General features: G+C 42.2%; 1 protein-coding gene and 1 pseudogene across 1 annotated transcript; both read left to right on the plus strand.

Annotated features, from left to right (window-relative positions):
* Positions 1-4,331: 4,331 nt before the first annotated feature.
* LOC148012390 (5-epiaristolochene 1,3-dihydroxylase-like) lies at positions 4,332-5,198 on the plus strand. The gene has a single exon (XM_087669151.1). It carries the CDS (start codon positions 4,332-4,334, stop codon positions 5,196-5,198), a length of 867 nt encoding a protein of 288 aa, XP_087525277.1.
* Positions 5,199-5,519: 321 nt separating this feature from the next.
* On the plus strand, positions 5,520-16,627 carry LOC148012391 (uncharacterized; annotated as a pseudogene).
* The last annotated feature ends 2,804 nt before the right edge of the window (positions 16,628-19,431 follow it).

A 19,431-nucleotide genomic window follows, 5' to 3' on the forward strand; every position in this document is an offset into this window, starting at 1 on the left:
GACTAATGATTGATAGAAATTGAGAATGTTTGAAAGTTGATTGAATGGTTTTTGATATTTTGGAATGGTTTTAGTATGAGTTATGTGGTTCTAATGTTTTTTGTTGACCTCCTGTAACCCTTTGTTGAGCTTTTGTAGAGCCTCTATTCCTATTATGTTCTGTTCTATATGCTTTTGTAAGTATTATGTGGAATGTATGTGTGACTTTGGGAAAGTTTTATAGCCTTGGAAAGAGGTGAATATGAGTTCAAAACATCTCAAGGAAGTGGAGGAAACAACTGCTGAAGACTCAAGAGAAGACTGGAGTGAAGTGACAGTGATGAGCTATGAAGAGTCAATGTAGTGGCACACCTTTTGGAAAGGGCATCCATGACCAAAGAAGAATTATTATGAGTGATTAGTGAGTATTGTAGTGAGGAGATGATGTACTATTGATTGAGAGAGAGAGAGAGAGAGAGAGCGAGAGTCAAAGATAGCCAATTCTATGCAAAAACAATGTATCTACATGTGAGAGATTGTGAGAGAAAGTTGTGGAATCTTTGAAGATGAATCATATGTGATATTTTTCCATTCAAAGTGGAGTATTATTTTGTGTTTTCTATGTCTATCAAAGAATAATATGAACAACATAAAGAGAATGATAAATTTTGTTAAAGATAAAGCCGTGGGAGAATTGTTTCTATGAAGCTGGGTGAAGATTTTTTGTTCATGGTGTTTTTTTCTTTGTTGTGATTACATAAAATATGAAAGAGATGGTTGTTGATTTTACAAGATAGATTTTCTTGCAGTAAAAAATCTATTTCCTTGGTGTTTCTTTTAGGGCTCTAGATCTCATTGGCCACATCATTCACTTAGTTAATTTAGAAACCAAATTGACAAGAAGGAGGTTGCCTACCTTAAATAAGGTGCCTTGCTTTAGATAAGTTGGCACGTTAGATTTCTTGGCATGTTGGCATCAGGTGTGGTACCATGTAGAAGAATGAAGGAAATGTACATAGCCATGCTTTTTATAGAATTGTTGAAAACATAGAATTAATTGATTGGCCGTAATTGGCTTATTTTATTGTGTAGTTGTATGCAAATATGTCACTTTAGTTATGACTTGTGTCTTTTTGAAAATACAACATTTTATTATTGTTTTAGTGACTTTATTATTTTTTTGAATTACAAAATATATTTCAACATTTTTCAAGTAGTTGGGATAGAGCACCTAGAAGTCCATCCTCTCATGATCTTTTACTTCAAGACAAACCATCAACAATTGGCTCCAGCATCTCTTTCTATTTCTCTTCTCCTTCTCTCTATGATCCCCTCCGCTACAAGCATCCCTTTCCACCACGTTCAAACCTTCTTTCATTTGCATTTTTACATGGTTGTTGTTGTTCAACATAACTAAACATGCAATCGTTTTTCACTGATTGCATAATAATAATCGCAATCCTCAATCTATATGTAGATGCCTTCTATGTCTACAACCTAGTAAACACCTGAAACTTACAGTTTTGAAATCTGTTCTCTCACCTGTAAATGGTAAATATAGCCGAAACCACAATATACCCAAAAGCTACTATTGGAACCACTTGCAAGTCGAAAATGGATGCTAAAATGATCTTAGATGCTAAACACGATATTGAAAAGTTCCCTAACGAGTCTATTTGCAATATCCACACTGTTCTTCTTGCTTACTAAGTTTCACTATAATCAGAGACTGTAGTCGTGTCAACCTCAAGAGCCTCTTCTGACTATAATCCAAGGCAAATCAAGCAAGGTGGAATAGCTTCTTATTCGTTGCTTATTTTTTTTACTTCGTGCTCCAATGCTTTCACCTCCACCTTCAATTAAGCTCCACACAGCCGTAGGACAGCTCTCATGCCATGAAAATAGATAAGAGGTAAGAGAGGTGAAAAAACCAAGAGCACACAGACAAAGCAATGGAGACTTGAGCACACAGAGAGATAGGGCTAAAATATGTTTTTCCTTCTTTCTTCTTCTTTCACATAAAAAAACCAAGTCTACAACATGATAAAAGAGTAATATGAAAGTACCCGAATGTATATACATTCGATTACTAAGTGTGAATACGCTAAGGAAAGAAGAGGTGGTATAATGAATGTGCCATAATCAGGGATGGACTATGTGGATGCAATCTAGTTGTAAAATCACTAGTGTATCCTCATGTCAGTCACCTAACATACCAATGAATAATATTCAACCACATCACCAAGTTGTGTAGTGTATACCAACTCACATATAGCTCGATATCTCAATAGGTAGTAGTGTCATGTATGCGCAACTAATTTATAATCAATAGTAATCCTAGAACTTGATTTAAGTAATCTAGATGTGCTTTTCAAGCTAGAGTGAAGTTTGACATATGCTAGAATCTTTGAAAATCTTAATTCATCTATTGGAAGACTTAATTTCATAACAAGGTGTGTGCACTACTAATTTAGAATCATCCTTAATAGTAATCTTAGAGCTTGATTTACATGATTTATATGTGTCTTTCAAGCTATCATGAAGTCTCGCTTATTCTAGAATCTTTGAAAATTTATGCATTAGGGTTTGATGGGTGTCCACCTACCCAAGGGTCTTTAGAGCGCCCTACAAATGGCAAAATAATATGGAAATTTTTACATGAAGCAATTTAGAACATATAATATCATATAACAAAAAATGGTATATTACTTATAGTTGTATAGGATATTTTTGTCATGTTATTTGCTTCATATCATATGTTATAAAGTAGTCCAAACATCAATATAAGACATATATGCTTACTACTTTCAATTGTAATTGCGGTTTACATTCTTTGGTTACATATTTGTGTCTATAATCATAATAGCATGAAAATCATAAATTTATGACAATTGTCAATGGATTGACAAGGTTCTAATTTTCTATGCCAGTGGAAATGGCAAGGTCCAAAAGAAAGGCCCATGCTCCATGAAATGTAGGGTTGCACATCAAATCCTAATGCTTTTTATTAAATGTGCTTTTCAAGCTACTGTGACGTCTGTGGCTTATGCTAGAAACTTAATCTCAAGGGGACTTCTTAGGGGAGATACATACACATTGACATGCGCTTCAATTGTAGGGTCCGGCCTTGATGTGTCCAGTGTAGAGAGCTGCAAAAGTTATCCGCCCTTGAAGAATTTTGTCCGCTAGCAACCCTTTTGAAGGCTTCAAGTTCACTTTTGAAGGCTTCAACCCTTGCCAATGACGAATTCCTCTAAGTCAAACATCGACCCACCAATTATGAATATCATATTAAAGAACATGAATTGTGAAAGGTCTCTTCGACTCTCCACCCAGGTACGAGAGAGCTGGACTCATCCTTCTGGTCGAGTTTGAAACGGCCCTTATTGCACATCATGATCTAGGGAGGGATCGATTTTATGATAGGGAAGACTAGGCGCTCCGCGCCTAGGGTTGCCCTAGCGCTTCGCGCCGGGGCAGGCGCGATTTTTGGGGGAGGTGGGTGCTGGACGCGTGGCACCCGCCCCCGCGTTCTCTTTGTTTTTTGTGGGGGAGGTGGGGGGCTTCCACGTGGCACCAGCCTCCCACCTTTCCTTAACTAATAGTATAGATGTAAAGTAGGCATGGGTTCAGTCTATATATGGCTAGGTAAGAGTGCAGCCATGTATAGACCTGCGAGACATTTCAAATGTCAAACGAGTCAAGTTTCCATTGTGTGGCATGGCCTTTTCCTCTCCTACTTACTAAATTCATAATAACCTTTATTTTCAACTCCGAGTAGTGACTAATTGTGTGGCAAGACTCTAATAAATATTATAGCTGGTTTTAAGCTCACTTTTCAAAGCCTAACCTTTATTTTCAACTCCAAGCACTGACTAAATGTGTGGCAAGGCTCTAATAAATATTTCAAGCTCACTTTTCAAAGTTTGAACCCTTGCCAACAATGAATTCATCTACGTCAAATACCAGCCCACGAATCAGGAAGTTCATATTAAAGAACATTAACTTAATAAATATTATAGCTGTCTGCCCAGTTGTGAAAGGTCTCCGCCCACGTATGAGAGAGTTGGGCTCGTCCATCTTGACGAGTTTGGAACGGACCTAAGTGCACGTCGTGGTCAGCAGGAAGGGATTGACGTTATGATTGGGAAGATGTAAAGCAGGCTTGGGTTCAGTCTCTATTCGGCCAGGTAAGATGGTATGATCCCAAGTCGAATTACGTCGTAGGGCAGAGCACAACAATGCTAGTCCTGCAAGGGTGGAGCAGCGCCTGGAGCACTGCTAGTGCAGGTAGCAATGCCATATGCGCGCTGCTGATCGCATTTCTTATATGGGTCAGCCACTCAATTGCGATGGGTTGGAGGAGGCGTCAGGAACTCCCTCCGGGTCCCCTGCCCTTGCCTGTGGTCGGGAACTTGCTGCATCTCATGGGCGGTCTGCCGCATGTGCGGCTGGCACGCTTGGCGGAGAAGTACGGACCGCTCGTGGGCTTACGCATGGGCTCCAGGCTAGTGGTGGTGGCCTCCAGTGCCGACACGGCCAGGGAGTTCCTGCAGACGCACGACAGGGTCTTCGCCTCCCGGCCGGCCTTGCTGTTCATGGAGCGCGCCGAGTTCGGGCAGGCCAATGCTTTCGGCATGGCGCAGTACGGGTCCCACTGGCGCCACGCCAGGAAGGTGGCCACCTTGCAACTGTTCAGCGCCAGGAGGATCCAGGAGATGCAGCGCCTGCAAAGAGAGGAGGTGGTCCGTCTGCTGCAAGGCCTGCTGCCCATCGCAGACGTGGCGGCCAGTGTTGATCTGACCCGCGCCATGTCCAGCATGGTGGGGGACCTCGTCTGCCGCATGACCTTCCGCTGCCGCATGTCAGACGTGGCTGCCGGCGGCGGCACCACGCCTAGTTTGGAGAAGCTCATGCAGAGGCTGGCCCTGGTGTTCCGGCTGCCCGTAGTGGGCGACTACATCCCGTGGCTAGGTTTTCTGGACCGCGGTTCCAAGACAACCATGGACAAGCTGCACGCCGATATCGACGTCCTGTGGGAGTACTTGATTGCGGAGCGCGAGAAGCAGCACAAGCTCAATATACTGCTGGGGAGGGAGAATCATCCGGAAGATATTCTGGACGTGCTTCTTTTGGACACCTTCCTCAGCCGGCTTGGGGTCAAGGGGATTCTGCTGGTGCGGTGGTCATCTGCGCATTTTGGGGGGTGTTGGCGATAAACTAAATACATCAATTCATTAACTATGTAATAATTAAAAAAATCAAGAATCACAATAATCTGAATCGGTATACTAACCGTCACGATGGTTGCGAGCCACTCTTGTATAAGAACACACACGTACTAATAGAAAAGCTACAACTGTTCGCACCTGTCTCGTGTCTCTGTGGCGTACTCTCTCTCTCCTTTCTTTCTGTTCAATACAGTAGTTGTCTACATGGTATCAATCGCTGACGACTACTAACCCTTTGGCTTCCTAGCGCTCTCACGCTTCTCCCTGCAGGCTCTGATTCTTGGTTTGATCCGGACTTATCAAGAACCGATGGCTGCAGCGACTTCGTCTGCCGTGTCCAAATTCTATCAGATCGAAAAGCTTCAGGGCTCGAATTATCTTCCCTGGAGCCTGATAATAAAGATGGTCCTGGAAAAGGCTGGAAAATGGGGCGTGACAAATGGTGCTGAACCTGACCCTGCACAACAACCTGTTGCTGCTGGTGCCGCACCACCTACTGCGGATGAAATTGCAGCCTGGAAGAAGAAAGACCTCGAAGCCCGAACAGAAATTATTCTACATCTTGGAGACCGCCAACTCCAATTAGTTCGGACGCTTGAAACCGCTGAAGCGATGTGGACATTCTTGAAGACACAGTACCAGCAAACTAATGTTGTCTCTCGTGTCCTCCTTCATAAGCAACTGAATGAGATTCAAATGGCGTCATATGCAACAACCGAGGCATTCCTGGAAGCATGGCAAGCTGCGAATGATAATCTTTTGATTGCGGGTCTCACCCTCCCCGAGGAGGTTCAAGTAAATGTGCTGCTAAATGCTCTACCTGATTCATGGCAGTCTTTCGTTTCTCAACATTCTAATACACCTAATTTGAAGCTAACAACTCTGCTGGCTAATATAAGACAAGAAGATCAAATTCGAAATCGGCGTACCAATACACTCTCAACACCTTCCAGCACCTCTTCCACCACTCCCCTAGCTATGCTTGCCGGAGGTTCTCGTCCATACTCTCGTTTCCGCCCTAGACAATTGCCATCCCGCCAATCCCAATTGCTTTCCCAGCCTGGTTTGAATCCAAGACAAACCTTCTCTAGACAATCCCGACCACCCTTCATGCAAACCCCTTACACTCCTCGCTTTCGGAACAATATGAGGCTTCAACCCTCTACTCCCACTGTTCCCACATGTACCTTTTGTCATCGTAGAGGTCACACAGAGCGTCAATGCCGCACTAAGAGGCGCCAACTTCGAAATCCTTCCAACCGTATGAATGCAAACCTAGCTTATGCTATTGATGACTTGAGTGATGATGTGACTACAATGCACTTGTATGCTGCTATTGCTACCTCTGCCCCTACTGCTGATGTTTGGTATCTTGACACTGGTGCTACACATCATATGACGGGAACCCACTCATGGTTGCATGATTATCAGCCCGTGTCCTCTTCATTTGAAGTCCACCTTGGTGATGATGCTCTCTATAGCGCTGCTGGAATCGGCTCCCTACACTTGCGGCTACCTACAGGCACCACTACTGTGATTCCCGATGTCCATTATGTTCCCGGCTTAACAAAAAATCTTCTTTCAGTTAATGAGCTAACTAGCCATGGCACTAGTGTGGAATTCCAATATAATTATTGTGTCATAAAAACACCTTCTAGTTCTGGTGTTCCTACACACCTAATCTGCCCCAAACAAGGCAAGTTATATCCTCTGGGACTTGAGGTCATACATCCAAGCATGGATCTTTATGCTACTCATGGTTCTCATGATGATGAGACCTTACTATGGCATTACCGCTTGGGACATCCCCATGTCCAAGCGATGCGTACTATCCAAACTCATAGGATGGTTACAGGGTTTACACCTCATTTGAGCCGCATTTCCTTATGCGAAGCATGTATCTTTGGCAAGATGACAAGGTCCAAGTTCCCCAAATCCAAGAGTAAGACTAAAGATCTCTTGGAACTAGTCCACTCCGATCTATGTGGACCCATGCCTATCACCTCTCTGACTGGCTCCTCTTATATGCTCACTTTTATTGATGACTGGTCCAAGTACACGGTGTTGTACTTCATCAAGCAGAAATCTGAGGTACTTGCTCATTTCCAGCATTACAAGACCTTTATGGAGCGGCAACTAAACAAGCCCCTTCGAAGTCTTCGCACAGATAATGGCGGTGAATATGTCTCGAATGCTTTTAAAGCATACTGTGCTCAAGAGGGCATTTTCCACCAGCTTACAGTTCCCTATTCCCCACAACAAAACGGGGTGGCTGAAAGAAAGAATCGCACCTTGCTGAATGTTGTGCGTGCTATGCTCCAAACTGCTGGTGTCTCCCAATCCTTTTGGGAAGAAGCTGCTGCTACAGCTTGCTACGTCCAAAATCGGCTTCCTAATCGTACTCTTCCAAACATCACTCCCTTTGAATTATGGGCTGGAGAGAAACCAGATATCTCTCATCTACGCATCTTTGGCTCACCGTGCTATACTCTCATTCCAGCTGACAAGCGTCATAAGCTTTCTTCTCATGCTGAGCGAGGCATCTTCGTTGGTTATGGTGATCGATTTGGGATTAAAGGGTACCGGATTTATCATCCTACAACTCACACCTTCTCCTTTAGCCGAGATCTACTCTTTCAGGAGCATTTGCTGATCGTGACACCCTCCTCTCTTGAGCCCTTACACTGCAATACTCCTCTAGAACCAAGCATTCCTATTCCTAATCTTGCTAAGGAACCTAGCCCTTCATCAGGAGTTCTTGAGATGTCCTCCACACCTGGACACAATGTACTTGTTTACCCTCCACCTCCACCTCCTCCCCTTCCTCCTCCTCCCATAGTTCTTCCCTTAGGTCCTCCACCTGCTACACCAACTCCAAGAGAGGTGACTTCTCATGTACTCTTGTCTCCTGAAGCAAGTCTCCAAACGCCTACTCAACTCACCTCTCCTACCCATCAAATGTCACATTCAAATCATACTGCTTCTGTGGTTCCTACCTCTAGCCGAGACGCACATACCACTATGACGAGAGTTCCTCGTAATCCTTTTACTCGTCTTCAATATGAGAGCCCGGTGTTTCAACCTTCACATCAGCCCAGCTCCTCCCGAGTACCCAATCCGGCTCGCGAAGGTTCTCGTCATCCATCTACAAAACACTCATCCAACCCTCTATCTCGTCCCTCTTCTAAGAATTTATCCCTTCCTGCAACTCATGCAATCCCAAACTCCACCTCATCTTCTACCTCAGCTGAGTCTCCTCCAGCCAAGACTCGAAGTATCGCTGATATAATTGGCCACTTAAATGTTGCAACGGCACAATCCTCTGGCCATTATCCTTTCCTCCTTGATGGCGCTATTAGTGTTACTGATGCCCTTGGATCATCTGATGCTCATCTCTGGCGTGCTGCGATGGAGGCTGAAATGGCATCTCTGACTCATAATAACACTTGGGTTCTTGTTCCTCTTCCCGCACATCGCAAACCCATCACATGCAAATGGCTCCTTCGACGTAAATATCGTCCTGATGGTTCTATTGAGCGTTATAAAGCGCGACTTGTTGCTTGGGGCTTCTCTCAAGAACCTGGCATAGATTACTTTGAGACCTTCTCTCCCACACTTCGACTTGCATCATTGCGAGTATTGTTGGCTGTTGGAGTCCAATATGACTTGGAAATGCACCAGATGGATGTTGAAACCGCCTTTCTTAATGGTGAACTTGAGGAAGAGATATATATGGTTCAACCTCCATACTTTGTCAATGCTGATCATCTTGACTATGTTGGCCTCCTCTTACGGTCCTTGTATGGACTCAAGCAATCTCCTCGACAGTGGAACACTCGCTTTCACTCCTTTATGCAGTCCATTCATTTTCGACGGCTCCTAAGTGATGTTTCCGTCTACATTCGTCGTCGTGGACCCCATTTCGTCATTTTGGCTCTCTATGTGGATGACATTTTCTTGCTGGCAACGTCTACCTCACTCCTACAGCAAATAAAATCTGAACTTACTGCTACATTTCGCATGAGTGATGGGGGGGAAATTAGTTATATTTTAGGCATGCAAGTCTTTAGACATCGCCCAACACACACTCTACATCTCACTCAAGCAAAATTCGCAGAAGGGGTTGTAAAGAAGTTTAATACTAATGTGAATAAGCAATCCTTGGAAGTGTTCGCTACTTAGTTTCATGCACTCGTCCTGATCTAGCTTTTGCCTCTGGTATGCTTTCACGGTATATGCATTCTCCACGACATGAGCATCTAGTGCTAGCTACCCGTCTGCTTGAATATATAAATACCACACGTAATTATGGCATAACCTTTCGAAGAGAAAATATAATTGGTGGCCTTCAAGTTATTGTTGAGATATCGAGCTCCACTCGTGATACGCCAGGGTGACCATTGTGTATTTATGTCACCGACTTGTCAGTTGCAGATGCGGTTGGTACACCGCCCATGAATAATAGCCACATGATAGCTATCCTTATCTACTCTAGTTCGTGGCTCAGTTAGTATGCCACCTTAGTTAGTTGAGTTTGGTTTGAGACCCATATAGAGGGTTCTTCTATTTCTTTGTACTAGAGTTCTTTTGGCTTACACAACTAAGAAGAAAAAAAAACGTTTTCAGCCTCCATCTCTGTGTGTCTTCCCCCATTGTGCAAGCGAGAAAGCTTTGAGCGAGACTCCTTCCTTCTCTCCCACTCCCACAATCTTGACATGGTATCAGAGCCTTGTTCGTGGTAAGGAGCTCAAGAAAGCAAGCCAAGCTCGCGGTGTTCTGGTAAGAGGAGCAGTGTTGCTTTCATTTTCTGTTTTGGGAGCAGATCTGTGCAGGCAGCACAACCGGAAATTGCAGGAGTGCATTGTCTCAGGTTGAGACGCCCTTCGCGGTGAAGCAAGAGGGTAGTATATACTGCGGGAAAAGGGCTTTAGCCCTTGGCGACCCTGTTTTTTTGATTTGAGGCCATTTCGGGGCCTGTTTTGCAGACGGAAGTTTTCTGCACGCACTCAAGAAAAGGCTCAGTTTTATGCTGTGCGACCACTGTTCTACAGGTTGGTGAAAAGTTACCACAGAAATTGCATCGTATGCTTGTGTGCAAAGACATTGGGTTACAGAATCATCCTTGGTTCCTGTTTATGCAAAATCGTCACTAGGAAGTGACTGTGTGGTCAAATACCACTTTCGCCAGTTTTACAGTTTTTCCCTTGTGAGGGTGAAGCTGTGGTTTTTGCAGTGACAGAATTTTTTGCAGTCTTCTGTAATGGCATCTGATTCTCTTTCCCAGATTGTCACTGAAAAACTTGACAAGAACAACTTCCAAGCATGGAAGTTTAGAATGACGAATTTCCTTATGGGAAAAGGATATTGGGAATTTGTTGCAGGAAATGAAGAAGAACCAATTCTTCCTGATGTTCCCAATCAACAGCAAATGCAGGCATTCAAAGCATGGCATGAGAGAGCCAGGAAAGTTATGTACTGGCTGTCTATCAGTATTTCGGACTCTATGATTGTGCATATTCAGGATGCAAGTACGCCAAAGGAGGCATGGGATACTTTGTCAAAAATGTATAGCACAAATACGCAAGCCAGGAAAATGCAGCTCAAGCAAGAGTTGCATAATGTGCAGAGAGAAAGTATGAGCATCAACGACTACCACATGAAGGTGAAGAAGATTGCAGATGCACTTGCTTCCATTGGGTCGCCGGTGGAAGATGATGATTTAGTTTCCGTGACCTTGAATGGTCTAGGAAAGGATTATGCACAGTTTCGGACATCCATTTCAGTTCGTGAAAGATTTCCTGATTTTGAGGAGTTGATTGCTCTTCTAATTTCTGAGGAGCAGAGAAATGGTGGTGCATCTTCTTCAGGAGGAACTTCAAAAGAAGCTGTCTTCTACTCAAATGCTGGAAGAGGTAGAGGAGGCCGATTTGGAGGCCGTGGTAGAAATCAGAGTATGCAGCAAACTCAAGAAAACCAGTCCTATGGAGGAGGACGTGGTAACTCTAGAGGCAGGGGGAGCCAAAGAGGTCGTGGTGGATGGCAAAGAGGCCAAAATGCAAACAGTAATGTTGAATGCTACTATTGTGGTAAAATGGGTCATATGGCTAAAGACTGCTATAAAAAGCAGAATGACATCATGAATGGAAAACTGCAACAAGGGAATTATGCATCTTCTAGCAGACAGGGTGATGACAGAAATGAGCATTTGTTCATGGTGCAGCACATGAACAATTCTGTGACAAGTGCAAAAGAAAGAAATGATGTATGGTATGTTGACTCAGGTGCATCAAACCACATGACAGGTCATGCAGAATGGATGGAGGATGCAAGGGAAATGGAAAAACCAGGATTTGTGGAGACTGGTGATGATACTGCACATCCTATTGTGCAGATTGGAAAAATTCCATTGTCTATGCAGGATGGAAAAAAGAAATACTTGTCCGATGTATTTCATGTCCCGAATATCACCAAGAATCTGGTTTCTGTCGGTCAAATGGTTGAGCAGGGCTTGCAGGTGAGATTTAATCCTCATGGATGCTTTGTTGAGGATATGAAAAATAAAGGTCGCTTGATAGCAAAAGGAAAGAAGAAGGGCAGAATGTTTACATTGGATGCAGACATGTCTGAATTGAGTGCAGCAATGTTTGCACATGGGACCGGTGTAGTTGCAGATATTGATATCTGGCATAAACGCATTGGTCATGTTAATGTACAGCGACTTAAATCAATGCAGGCCCAAAATATTGTTTCAAGTTTGCCAAAATTCAAGGTTGCAGAAATGCATAAGGTATGTGAAGCCTGTCAGTTTGGAAAACAGGCAAGGAAACCATTTCCTAGACATGTTCAAGAGAGTAAGAAGCCATTGGAATTAATCCACTCTGATGTGTGGACTACGAAAGCTGCATCTCTTGGAGGCTGTCATTATTTTGTCACGTTTATTGATGACTATAGCAGAAAAGTTTGGGTGTATTTTATGAAAAAGAAAAGTGAAGTGTTTGGGCATTTCAAAACCCTTAAAGCTATGGCTGAAAAAGAAACAGGTCTGCAAATAAAATGCCTAAGGTCAGATGGAGGGGGAGAGTACCTCTCAAATGAGTTTGCAAAGTTCTTGCAGGAGCATGGCATAAAGCAGCAATATTCATGCAGTTATACCCCACAACAAAATGGAATTGCAGAAAGGAAAAACAGGCATATTGGAGAGGTATCTCGTGCCATGCTCAATGAAAAAGACTTGCCAGATTTTTATTGGGCTGAAGCAGTTGCTACAGCAGTCTATATAATGAACAGGACTCCCACTGCAGCAATACATGGGATGACTCCAGAGGAGAGGTATACTGGTAGGAAACCAGATATTTCTCATTTGAAAATTTTTGGTTGCATTGCCTATGTACATGTGCCAGATGAGTTGAGATCCAAGTTGGATCCAAAAGCTGAGAAGTGCATCTTTATTGGTTACTCTCTGCAGCAAAAAGGGTATAGATGCTATAACCCTTCTACTCGTAAGTTTACAGTGAGCAGAGATGTTGTTTTTGATGAGATGAGTAGCTGGTATAAACCAGTAAATGTGATTGATGATGTAGATGCACAAAATGGTAATGCTGCACAAAATTCACAGCAGCAGTCACAAAATATTAGTGGACCTGGAGCGTCCTCTAGTATTGGTTCACATTCTTCGCCATGGACAGGCAGATTGAGATCAAGAGAATCTTCTCAAAGTAATGCAGATAGTGGTATGCAGGTATCACGAAAAGGAAAAGAGAAGGTTGATCAGCCCATGTTTGATGTGAATGCAGGTCACTCTTATGTGGATGGTGAATCCAGTGGCTCAGAACACAGCATTGATGATGAGTTGGGTATTCCTTCTATTGTTACACCTGGAGTAAGGAAGACTAGGGATGTTTTGAGAGCACCTGGGAGTGAACCTACTTTGCGCAGGTCTACGAGAACTAGGTATCCTGTGGATAGGCTGAAATATGATGGATTTACAGCCACTCACTATGCATATATGGTGAAGGTGATACAGGAACCAGAACCCACTTCTTTTGAGCAAGCCATGGGAAAAGAAAAATGGGAGAAAGCCATGGATGAAGAAATGGATGCCTTGGAAGCAAATGCTACATGGGAGTTAGTACCTTTGCCTAAAGGTAAGAATGCAATTGGCTCTAAGTGGGTTTATAAGGTGAAGCACAATGCAGATGGTTCTGTGAACAGATACAAGGCAAGATTAGTAGTCAAGGGGTATGCACAAACATATGGCATTGACTATGAAGAAACATTTAGTCCGGTTGCAAGGATGGCAACCGTAAGAGCAGTCATTGCTATGGCTGCATCAAAGGGATGGTCTTTACATCAGATGGATGTAAAGAATGTCTTCTTGCATGGTGATTTGCAAGAAGAGGTCTATATGGAGCAGCCACCAGGTTATGTGCATGCTGTTCATCCTGAGTTTGTTTGCAGGTTGAAGAAAGCCTTGTATGGCTTGAAGCAAGCACCTAGAGCATGGTCTGACAAGATAGGACAGTATCTTGTCACTATTGGCTTTCAGATTTCCAAGGCAGATTTCTCACTTTATGTGAGAAAAACAGAGAAAGGTATTATGCTACTTGTCATTTATGTTGATGATTTGATTATGACAGGTGACAGTGATGAAGATATCCTTCATGTGAAAATGCTATTGAAGCAGAAGTTTGAGATGAAGGATTTGGGAGAGCTGCGTTATTTCTTGGGCATTGAGGTGATTAGATCACCAAGTGGGATACAGCTCTTGCAGAGGCAGTATGGATTGGACATGCTGTCCAAATATGGGATGACAAGCTGTAAGCCTATTTCAGTTCCTTTGGAGCAAAATGTGAAGCTGAGCACAGATGCAGGTGAGCTTCTAGAAGACCCTACTATGTACAGACGCATAGTAGGAAGTTTGATTTATATGACTATTACCAGGCCAGATTTGAGCTATGCTGTTGGATTGGTAAGTCAGTTTATGCAGGCTCCAAGGAAACCACATTTGGATGCGGCTAGACGCATACTTAGGTATGTGAAGTCCACATTGCAGTATGGACTATTTTATGAGACTGGGGTTCAGATACAGTTGCATGGATACACTGATGCTGATTGGGCTGGTAGTATTTCTGATAGACGATCTACCAGTGGATATGTATTCTCTTTTGGGAGTGCTGCAGTCACTTGGAGCAGCAAGAAACAGCCTACAGTTGCCTTGTCGAGCACAGAGGCTGAGTACAGGGGTGCAGCAATGGCTGCATGTGAGGTAGCTTGGTTGCATAAGCTACTTTATGATATGCATCAGTCTACAGATGGGCCAGTTGTCATTTATTGTGACAACATGAGTAGTATACACTTGGCAAATAACCCAGTCTATCATGCTAGAACAAAGCACATTGAGGTGCATTATCACTATGTGCGAGAGAGGGTTTTACTAGGTCTTATTGATCTAGTTTATGTCAGCACAGAGGATCAGGTAGCTGACATATTCACGAAGGCATTGGGCGCAGAGAAGCTGCGCAAGTTCAGAGACCTGCTTGGTGTGCAGGAATTGGGATTGAGCTCGAGGGGGAGTGTTGAGATATCGAGCTCCACTCGTGATACGCCAGGGTGACCATTGTGTATTTATGTCACCGACTTGTCAGTTGCAGATGCGGTTGGTACACCGCCCATGAATAATAGCCACATGATAGCTATCCTTATCTACTCTAGTTCGTGGCTCAGTTAGTATGCCACCTTAGTTAGTTGAGTTTGGTTTGAGACCCATATAGAGGGTTCTTCTATTTCTTTGTACTAGAGTTCTTTTGGCTTACACAACTAAGAAGAAAAAAAAACGTTTTCAGCCTCCATCTCTGTGTGTCTTCCCCCATTGTGCAAGCGAGAAAGCTTTGAGCGAGACTCCTTCCTTCTCTCCCACTCCCACAATCTTGACAGTTATTGGTTATACAGATGCAGATTGGGCCACAGATCGAAGATCAAGGCATTCAATTGGTGGTTTTGCCTTCACTCTTTCAGGAGGCGCCATATCTTGGAAGAGTAAACGTCAAGCTACTATCTCTCTTTCAAGTACCGAGTCAGAGTATAAAGCAGCATCTGAAGCTACAAAAGAAGCTTTATGGATTAATAATTTCCTAACTGAACTTGGGTTTCATGTGCATGTTCCTATTGTGATATATTCAGATTCTATGTCTGCCATAGAGTCGTCACGGAAGGCTAGACAATCAGATAAACTTAAGCATATTGATATTGCTAACCATTTTGTACGAGAACAGGTTGAAGCCAGAAAGATAGCACTACTCTACAAGCCTTCTAAAGAAAATGCTGCAGATGTGTTTACAAAAAGCCTGAGCTCTGTGCAACATTTCAAGTGTGCACAGATAATCGGAATGGAGTTTCCAGATTGCTGATATATTTGTTTATGGGGGGGTGTTGGCGATAAACTAAATACATCAATCCATTAACTATGTAATAATTAAAAAAATCAAGAATCACAATAATCTGAATCGGTATACTAACCGTCACGATGGTTGCGAGCCACTCTTGTATAAGAACACACACGTACTAATAGAAAAGCTACAACTGTTCGCACCTGTCTCGTGTCTCTGTGGCGTACTCTCTCTCTCCTTTCTTTCTGTTCAGTACAGTAGTTGTCTACAGGGGGAGCGAGGGAGAGAGAGATTATGTCCTTCTTATGCTTTCTTCTCAATATCTCTTGCCTGAGCCTGAATTTTCGTTAATTGTAGGATCTGATTGCAGCCGCAATCGACACCACGTCTGTGACGCTCGATTGGACAATGGCGGAGCTTATCAATAACCCCTCGGTTCTGCGCACCCTTCAGGCTGAGATAGAGAAGGTCATTGGAAGGGAGAAAATTGTCGAAGATTCAGACTTGGTGAACCTCCCTTATCTGGCCGCCACTGTGAAGGAGAGCTTGCGCCTGCATGCGCCTGTAAGTCTCTTGCTTCCGCACATGTCCACAGAGGCCTGCAAGGTAATGGGGTACAGTCTTCCGAAGGGGACAACGCTGATTGTGAATGCATGGGCGATTGGCAGGGCACCCACAACGTGGAACGAACCCGAGAGGTTCAGGCCTGAGAGGTTCCTCACAGATTTAGGAGGATTCCTTAGAGCTGAGGTGCAAGACCACCACTCAGCTAGACCGCAGCAGCAGCAATTGTTCTCGTGGATCCCCTTCGGTTCGGGCAGGCGGAGCTGCCCGGGGGCCCCTCTTGCCCTTCCCACGCTTGAGCTCACCATCGCCAACCTCGTCCACTGTTTTGAGTGGCGACTTCCGCAGGGTCAGAGCCGCGCGGACATGTCCGAAACAATATCAGCAGCTGTTGGTCGCGAGCAGCCGCTCCTAGCAACCCCGAGTCTACGTGTCAGCGCACCTTTCTCGAATGCCCAGACCATATAGCGACGGATTTGAGAAAGAGCTGCTCGTTGCTATGTGCCTAGGCGTTCCCGGCGCTACGTCTGGGAGGCATGCGACAAGAGAGTTCTCTCATTAAGTATTATATTTTGGTGTAATGCCTTGCACACTAAATCTGTTTTATGACTTCCACTTTAAATCACACAAATGATATGTGCCATGCTCTTATAATAATCTCATTATATAAAATGCACATTTAGGTGCATATGTATATGCTTAATACACATTTATTAACACTTAATTGATCTTTTATTTGTTCCTTTTTTCAATGTATGCGCTGATTTTCTCACTCCCCCTTCTATGTGCCTAGAATTAGGAGAATGATTGGTGTTTTAAGTTGGTTTCAATAGACAATTGGGACACTTTATATTGTAAGATATGTGTCATGCGATAAACGCACATACACATACACACACACACACACACACACACTCTCTCTCTCTCTCTCTCTCTCTCTCTCTCTCTCTCGGAGGCCAATCATAAATATATGTATGTATTACGTGGGTTCAACATAAGAGATTTTTAAAATATTATTTTTCATGTTTTTTACATATAGAAAGGCCTCGTTTAAAAGGGTTACTTACAAATTGAATACAAAAGGGTTATGTTTTATTTAGAAAAAATTCGCAGATAAGGATATTTATAATAGGCCTTGAGCGCATGTGATATAGAGGGTATACATATAGTGAATTAATTGGGCTCTCTCTCTCTCTCTCTCTCTATGTATGTGTAGCCTACAACAGCCTATGGTAACACCACAGACAACTCATAGTTAAAAAATGTGGAATATATATAATAATATATTTATAACGCAATAATTTTTACTTTATAATACATATCAATAATGCATGTTACAATAATAACATGATAATCAATTATCTAATATATATTAAAATATTATATTATAAATTATGAATTTAATAAATGATGCTTTATACAAAATATGTAGTAATATAATATTGATACAATATCCATAAAATACAAAATTTTAATGATATAAAAATTAATTTATAGTATTAATATAATAATTAGTATTTTATAATATGTATATAATCATACAATGTATATTGTATGTGATGTGTAAATATTGTAATAGTATTATAATAATACATATTGTATAGTAGATATTCCAAGTGTGGAAATCATTGCTGTTGAATTTTTCCATAGCTTCTATTTTTGACATTTTTGAATGGAGAGGTCTTACCAAGTTATTTCCCAAAATAGTGTTTAATTCCTTACAAAAGAGGATTTCCAAAATGTTAGATATGCATGAATAAGAGTTGGACTAGTTTCATATGAATGCAATTTACCTAATTTAGGATAGTTCAGGACAACAATCTATGTGATCAACCCTTGCAAGTGATTGCTTGAAAAAAACCAATGTGAACAAGGCTTTTAAGCTCAAAGAGAAAATTAATATTTTCTCTTATAATATATATGCATTGTTTAGTGCTTTTAGAGCATGTACACATTGCATGCACACAACATTCCTCTCTATCTCTTGGGGAGACACGCCCACACATATACACAATGTACACATATATATATGTAAACTATTTCTAAAGACTCACTTATTCTTACTTTATTTATTGAGTACCAAACTACACTTTTTGAGAGAGAGAGAGAGAGAGAGAGAGAGAGAGAGAGCCACGTGCAAATTTTCAAAGGTCGACCTTTTTCATTTTCATTACTATAGTACCCTTAAAAACCTCTCTTTATTTCTTGAATACCAAACCTCTCACACTTGTGTCACATAGGACCAACAACCTTTTGGTTGCTCTAGGATCCCTACTGGAAAAGTCTAGGTAATATATAGAATATATATTATTTCTTCTTTTCTCTCCTCTTGTGTGTGTGTGTGTGTGTGTGTGTGTTTTTTTTTTTTGTGAAGTGCTCTTTCTATCTCCATCTACATGTGTGGAGTTATATATATGTATATATATATCTCATCATCTCTCCCTCTACATATGTGCATATGTGTGCACATGTGTTGATATATATATACATATTTAATATGTGGAGCCAAAGAACCCAAAGTGCATATGTGTGCACATGTGTTGATATATATATACATATATATACATTGCTCTATAGATGAGCTTGGCGAATCAAAATTGAATTGAAACTTGAAATATGTAGAGCCAAAGAACCCAAAGAACCAAACTACAAGAAGCTAACAAAAGAAAGCTAGAATATAAGGAGCCAAGAAGACCGAAAGCTGAAGAGTCAACAAAACCAAAAGGTATCACAATCCTTAGAATCATTGTTAAATTATGATTAGCTTTTTTAAAGCGCTACAAGTGTTTGAAAAGAAAAGAAAGTTTACTTGCGCACCATGCACTTGCACAAAATTGACATTAAAAAAAGGTGTAGTCGTTACTTTTGATAGTCAAGAAATGTTAAAGTGTGGAGATAAGAATGAATCCATGAACCAAGAATACTTGAACCATGAGAAAGAGACCCAAAATATTCAATTCTTTTCTTCTCAAGTTCTTGCCCTCATCAAAAGTAGAAACCCTAGTATGAGTTGAATGTTTTGGATAAACTTCATAGCAATCATGTATCCTTTCCAATACACTACAAAGTTAGTACCCTTCAATATGATCACGATAGCCATTGAGTTGAATAACCAAGGTACATATTGGCTAGCTGCCACTACAAGACATGATAGGATTGAATGGCCCACAATTGCCATAATTGAATCCCATGGCGCCCTCAACCTAGAACAAGCAATCCTTAATTCTTATGATGATTGAAACCCGAAAAGAGATCACATGCTTAGAAATGCC

Source organism: Lygodium microphyllum, chromosome 27 (assembly GCF_053477565.2).
Source record: "Lygodium microphyllum isolate KBCC chromosome 27, Lygodium_microphyllum_v1.1.10, whole genome shotgun sequence".
Taxonomy (NCBI): Eukaryota; Viridiplantae; Streptophyta; class Polypodiopsida; order Schizaeales; family Lygodiaceae; genus Lygodium; species Lygodium microphyllum.

Excerpts from the sequence above, each read along its gene's own strand:
- LOC148012390 (XM_087669151.1), top strand. The coding sequence starts at position 4,332 with ATGGGTTGGAGGAGGCGTCAGGAACTCCCTCCGGGTCCCCTGCCCTTG.